This window comes from Watersipora subatra, chromosome 4, assembly GCF_963576615.1.
Source record: "Watersipora subatra chromosome 4, tzWatSuba1.1, whole genome shotgun sequence".
NCBI lineage: Eukaryota > Metazoa > Bryozoa > Gymnolaemata > Cheilostomatida > Watersiporidae > Watersipora > Watersipora subatra.
The window spans coordinates 10156288-10163396 of record NC_088711.1 but is presented as its reverse complement, the minus strand read 5'-3'; the positions used below and the strand labels follow the sequence as shown (position 1 = coordinate 10163396).

The 7109-nt window shown below is 35.4% G+C and overlaps 1 protein-coding gene across 1 annotated transcript in view; it reads right to left on the bottom strand.

Annotated features, from left to right (window-relative positions):
• Positions 1–5097: 5097 nt before the first annotated feature.
• The window catches only part of LOC137393601 (exonuclease 3'-5' domain-containing protein 2-like), a 58797-nt gene continuing 56785 nt past the window's right edge, over positions 5098–7109 (bottom strand). The window contains exon 11 of the mRNA XM_068080230.1: positions 5098–6747. Coding sequence (XP_067936331.1) covers positions 6531–6747 — 217 coding nt within the window. The 3' untranslated portion in view covers positions 5098–6530. The remainder of the gene's footprint in view (positions 6748–7109) is intronic.

Sequence of the window (7109 nt, the reverse complement as noted above, 5' to 3'; positions counted from 1 at the left end):
AAAGAGTTAGGCTTTATCTTATCTGTTTCTACAGTTGCAGTAAGATATCAGATTTTTGACAGTTATTAGTGCCTGCCTAATATTTGTCTAGAATAGTGTCTAGAATATGTCTAGAAGAATTTCATAGTGGGTATCATCAGGTTTGCCTCTTGTTTCTTCATTTTGCATTAAAGTTAATCTTTGAATTCCAACTACACTAGTAGACCATCTAGTATATTAGTATTGCAATCTTCTTGCAATGTTTGACGAACCAGGCTGCATTTTGTTTTTCTATTTAAACGTAAACATGTACAATTGTTTTTAAGTTCACAAATAATTGGCTATTAAAAAAGTTTCTCCTTTAACACGTTGGTCAGCCCTGGAAAATCTAAAGTAAATGCTTCAGCCTAGGTACAATTTTGCTGTCATCAGCTAGTCAACAACTGGAGGCGTAGTAAAGCTGTCATTGATAGTTTATGTCAAAGTGTGACATGCACTATTAATGTTTTGTGGAATCTGTTGTTCTACATAAAACATTTATAGCGGAACAGATTTTTGTAAAGTGGTCCTGCCAGTAGGCGAGAGCAGTCTTACATAGCAGAAATAACAGTCATAAAAATTAGCTTATCGTCGATGTTAGATACCAGACTGAGTAGATGGACTTGATTTGGCATGAAACTCACATTTTATATAAGTAGATTTAAATTACGTTTTCAGAGTTGGCTTGAACTTAAGGCACAAAGAGCTTATGATAATTATTCTAGAACACTTCAGGCTAGCCTGTCTTGACAAACTGTTGTTTTTACGGAGTTGTCCCCCGGCAAGCGCGGCGAGCGAAACAACAACTTGTCACAAGACGCACTGCACCTGATGCATCAGCTGCACTGAAAGGGAGTTGTTCTCTTCTCTCTATGCTGCTTGGCTGCGACGTTATGTCGGTCGCTCCATTAGTAATCATAACGGATTTCGCGCAAAAATTTATGTAGAAAATTATAAGATTAAAACGTTTAACCAAAGGCTAGTCATTGCTGTAAAATTTAGTAGAACTTAAGAATAAAATAAATTACAAATAAAATCAATAAGAACAAATAATACTGACTGATACAAAAATAGAAATAAAACTGACTGAGCGCACAAATAATGACATGTTTAGTTGTTGCTGTTGCCTAAGTTTCTAAGTTCTACTAAAGTTTACCGCAGAGACTGGTCTCTGGTTAAACGTTCTTATCTTAATTTTTCTACAAAAATTTTTGCGCGAAATGTGTTATGATTACCAATGGAGCGACTGACATAGCATAACCACATAGATGGAAAAGAACAACTACCTTTCAGTGCAGCTGACGCATCAGGTGCAGTGCGTCTTGTGACAATCTGCTGTTTTGCTAGCCGCACTTGCTGGGGGACAACTCCGCAAAAACAACAGTTTGTCAAGACAGGCTAACCTCAGGCCTATTTGTACTTGTTTATACGTTCATTCTTCAAATGAAGTGTATTTGATGTTGCAAACTGCTCACTATATAATCACATGGGAAATTTCACTTGCCAGATAAATCACTGTTGTATTGCTTGTAGTTGATCATTGGATTTCGGAGAATGATTTCCACAAGTTCTTCTATAGTTTTGCGTTCTCACTCTTGAACATAGAGCTTTCTCCGGCAACCATTAGGAACAAGTACGGTTTGATTGAAACAAGAACTCCGTTAGCGTTAGGCTATGAACGATGTATTAACTATGACGCTGCTACATGTCTACTGTACGAAAAATATGCACACGCGGATCAGTTAATTCGCACTGCACTGGATAAGGATCCCGATGGCATTCAGGCTCTCTGTAACAAAGGTGCACATCTGCTGAAAACAGGTGCCCATCGAGATGAGCTAGAAGAAATAGCAACAAGGGTCTTGAAATCGTATTCTAATCGAAGTGGAAAAGCACGGTTTTACGCCAAAGTAGACTATGCCTATTGGTTAGCTAGGACAGATCGCACAGAGAAGGCTAGAGATAAAAGCTGTCAGATATTTGAAGAATGTACAGAGGAAGCACAATCGTTCACTAAGGATGACGACCTTGTGGCTTACTGCTGTTACTTTCACACTAAAATATTAGTGGGAATACTCAAGGAAAAAACCTCTCAACGCAATCAAAATTTCTTCACAGAAATTCTTAAAAAAACCTTTCTTAACTTCCTCACATTATCTAAAGCCTGCAAAAATGCATATCGTGGAGACCTTTTCTTGTTGATCGCAGAAGTGCGAACATCAATTGTGTGGAAGCGTACTAAAACCGCTCTGGAAGGTGAACTTGCCCAACTCGTGGAAGCATGTAAAAATGACCTTGGCTGTAGTGAGTATTCACTTGAAACATGCATAGGTGAAGCTGAGAAGTGCCAGCGTAGATACCGCTGTGACAGAAAATTCAGAATGAGGATCGGAAAGCTTAGCCTTGAGATTGCGTATGAGACTGAAGACCTACGGGATAAAACACAGTGGTTTACGAAAGCGCTTGATCTCAGTCGAGAATGTAGTGAGAGTCCAGATTGGTATTTCATGTGCTCATCCAACATTTCGCAGGCTCTTCTGAATTTATGGGCAATTGACTTGTACAACCGCGACAAACCAGCTGTGGAAAAACAGTACCGGGCTCGCACAGGTATGTGATCGCAATATGAATGGCTGTGGTTTATGGCATTGTGAAAATGTCTCTACATGCAGACTTTCAAGCAAGTTCCTTTCTTGCGATATGGGTAACCTTTGAGATATGAGCATACAAGACAGTTCTCGATAGCCAAGTATACGACAGGCCGCTTTCAAGAACAGCATCGGTCAGTCTTTCTCCTCGAATCAGTTTGAAAATTTTTTCCAAAAGGTTGGCTAAGAGTTATAGTGAACACGAGGCAAAAAGCGCCAAACCGGAAGCATATATAATAAAAAATAGGACAACAAAAATGAAGTAAGTTTAGGAAAATATTAAAACATAGGTTCAAGTGTGTTCAGTAAGCTAAATTCAATTAAGTTACATTTAAATTTCGTGTTACATAGCGTCACAAGTTTCGTGCACCGAACGCGCTGCTGTCAAGTCTCTCAGGCTGCCAATATCCACAATGGCTGTCTCGAAAGAGACAGGTGACTGCCTTCAGACACGAGTAAATTGACATACAAGCTCATTCCCAAGGCGCATTAAGCTTGTATGTCAAGCAGGGATCGCTAAACATATTATGGAAATATTTACTTTTCCATATCCATTTCCATAAACATAAATATTTCCATAATTTTATGGAAATGGATATGGAAATTTTATTTTAGAAATATGGAAATGTTATGGAAATGGAAATAATATAGAAATGAATTATTGAAATGTTATGGAAATGGAAAAAATATAGAAATAAATTATGGAAATGTTATGGAAATGGAAAAATATATGGAAATGAATTATGGAAATGTTATGGAAATAGAAATAATATGGAAATGAATTATGGAAATGGAAATAATATGGAAATTATGGAAAGGAAATGGAAATTATGGAAATGAATTATGGAAATTTTATGGAAATGGAAATAATATAGAAATGAATTATGGAAATTGTAACATACACGTAATCCAAGATATAAACAGAGGGGAGTTATATTGTATAGACTAGGCTACATGTATAGACAATGGTAGTACATAAACCCAGCTAACATTCGTGATATTACAAAAACTATTAAAGGGGTCTGGAAGAAATTAACTCAAATTGTCTCGGGACTTGGCTACTTGTACAGACAATGGTACCACACACCCAGCTAACGTCAGTGGTATTACAGAAACTATTAAGGGAGTCTGAAAGAAACTATCTCAAATCGTCTCTGGCTTAGTTATAGGCAATGGTAGCATACAGCTTTGATGTTGCCTGGACCCTAAATAAAGTATATTAGCAAGCAAATATCATATTCATATTATGTATAAATTAATCAGATGTTCGGGAAGATTGGACGATTGCACACACACACGCTCATTTGATACGCAAGCGCGCACACATACGTACACACCAGGGATCGCTAAACATATTATGGAAATGTTTACTTTTCCATATCCATTTTCATAAACATAAATATTTCCATAATTTTATGGAAATGGATATGGAAATTTTATTTTAGAAATATGGAAATGTTATGGAAATGGAAATAATATAGAAATGAATTATTGAAATGTTATGGAAATGGAAAAAATATAGAAATAAATTATGGAAATGTTATGGAAATAATATGGAAATGAATTATGGAAATGGAAATAATATAGAAATAAATTATGGAAATGTTATGGAAATGGAAATAATATGGAAATAAATTATGGAAATGTTATGGAAATGGAAAAAACTATGGAAATGTTATGAAAATGGAAATAATATGGAGATGAATTATGGAAATAATATGGAAATAAATTATGGAAATGTTATAGAAATGGAAATAATATGGAAATGAATTATGGAAATGTTATGGAAATGGAAATTGGGACAAACACGTAATCCCTGATGTCAAGGTATGACAGTATAGGATATAATTCTTCCAACAATACATTTTAGGTTTAAAAAATATACCTATATATCATCTTAAATTTGTCAGATTTATATTCGAGTGTATGATATATATAGAGTAATTATTTATATTTGCAATCGGTTTTATCTATGAACATGTATATATATATATATATATATATATATAATATATATATTATATATATATAATATATATATGTAAATCTCCATCTGTCAAGTGTGTATCCAGCTATAACAATTGAAATCTAGCAACGAACAATCCGCATTGCACTGAATTGAAACTCGTAACCACCAGTTCTAGAGGCAGCGAGTTAACCCATTAAGCCACACGGTCTACTTGCGATACAATGAATTAATCGTGCACATAGTCATTATATCAAATAAGCATAACGATGCTGTGTGACACGTAACGTCACTAGAGATGGCGTCACGAATCACGGCTTTGACGGCTCTTATTATAGCAAGTTTAACAACATACCAGCTTCAAGTTACCCAAATTAGCCAATGTCAACCGCATTACCTGCCATTGTTTATAAGCTGATTTTTATTACAACACCTGGCATTCATTAGTATACACATATTTTAATACTAATAATTATTGTTCTATGAACAGGTACACGTCCACGGTATCCATTTGAAGTTCTGAGATTCCTCGTGGATGAGTACTACAATTATGCAACTATAAGAAACTGTTCACGCATAGGGTATCTTACAGAAGCTAAAAAGCATCTTGAACTAATTGTTGAGCGTGGTACAAAAGGCTGGGTAACACATGGAGTCAAACTGGCAAGGGTAAATCATTTACTGGCTGAACGTCCTGCAACGATCATCTCAACCTTTGAAAAGTCTCTCCAAGAGCTGAAGATGGACTCAGGGGCGAATCCTACTCGTGATTACATGATTGCACATGAAAAGTTTGGTCGATACTACGAAGTCACAAAAGATTTTTCTCATGCGCTGTTCTACTATGATGAGGCAATACAGCTTGCTGAAAGGATCCATCAACAGGCACATATTGCGAAGCATGGCAAAAATACGATCAGAACATATAACAATGATTATTTCTGCCAATACTACCGTCGCAGGTACTAACTCAATGATGCTGTAATGTCATTGTATCTGTATAAATTTTTTCGATTTACACATGAGAAGGAGGCTTAAGAAGTTTAATGTTGTTTTATATTATTGACAGTATATTTGTTAACAGTTTCCTCCTTGTATTGTAGTATTGACTTGACTGCCGGCAAGTAGCCTTTTTATAAGTGAGGGAGTCTTTCCTACTCATATTAAGGATACATTTTATCTTCTATTTATATCATTATATTCTATATAGCTGAATTTTTGTTACTATAATTTGTATGACTTGTTTATTGTTGTAGTCATTTAGAACTATTTCTACTTTTAATTGATTTATTAATAAAAATGATTTGATGCTCTCACTAATAATTCTGAACGAAACTATCATTGACAGGCTAATATATGCTGATAAAAGATTCTTGTCAGCTTATAAAACTTTACCTACGCTCAGAAACTGTTATCCTAAAACTCAAAAAACCTAATCAAACTACTAGCGGAATAACAATACTCTAAGATATGTAAGAGCTTCCATCAATCAGAAATGTAGTAGTATTACTTTCATAACATGTGAAATCATTGCAATGTAAACAAATATGCCAAAACATTTAAGTTAAGTTGAGCTTGTCCCTAAAACCTGCAATACTCAGATTCAAGTTCGATTATAATGAACTACTGTTGGTAATTCACAAAAGTGTCAATTACAAAATTTTATAAGAAAGTGCCTTGTTTTGTATAACATTATTAAAACCTGCATCTGGAATGTGTTAAAACCTTGTTGTCAGTCCTGTCAAACCAACTTTAGTCGGTTACCAATGCACAACAATATTTTCATAAAACAGACTGTACTCTAAAAATGATCATCACAGCCACAGGAATGTCAAGTCATTTGAAGCAAGGAATACACTAGCTTTAAGTTACGCAAACTAGCCAATGGCTATAGAAGTCTAAGAGGAGTCGGTGTCAGAGCCATCCATCTCTCTGTCTGTTTTAACCCAGAGATAGTCTAGATGATTGTAGTCAACATGCCAGTACTCTCCTAAGTGTTTGGGTGACATTACCTCTAGAAATCTCACTCTCCACAATCTCTGGAACTCTTGCACACTCGAGTTGTCCATAAAATACTGCACCACCATCCTCCCATGATCTTGAGGAGTGGAATCACTGTAGTGCAACAATTCCAGTTAATTTTACATTATTTCAACTTCATGGCACAAGAACGAATAGAGACTAGAAAAGCACTTTCACAAACATGAGACGACCTTCTATTAGGTAAACAAAGCCAATCAGTTCTGTTTAATACAGTGCAGCAGAGGCGATGGCTCCAGAGAGGCATCCGTGCAAAGAACCATTTCGGATGTGATTTGGCAATTATGTAAGAGAATTGAGAGAGTTCAATGAAAACGGATCCATAAGAAAACACAACTAGATCAAAACAGATCTTTTGGTTTTCTGATTAATCTATTATATGCAGAAGTAATCAAAAAACCAAAATCTTTTCATATTCATTACATATTTATATAAAA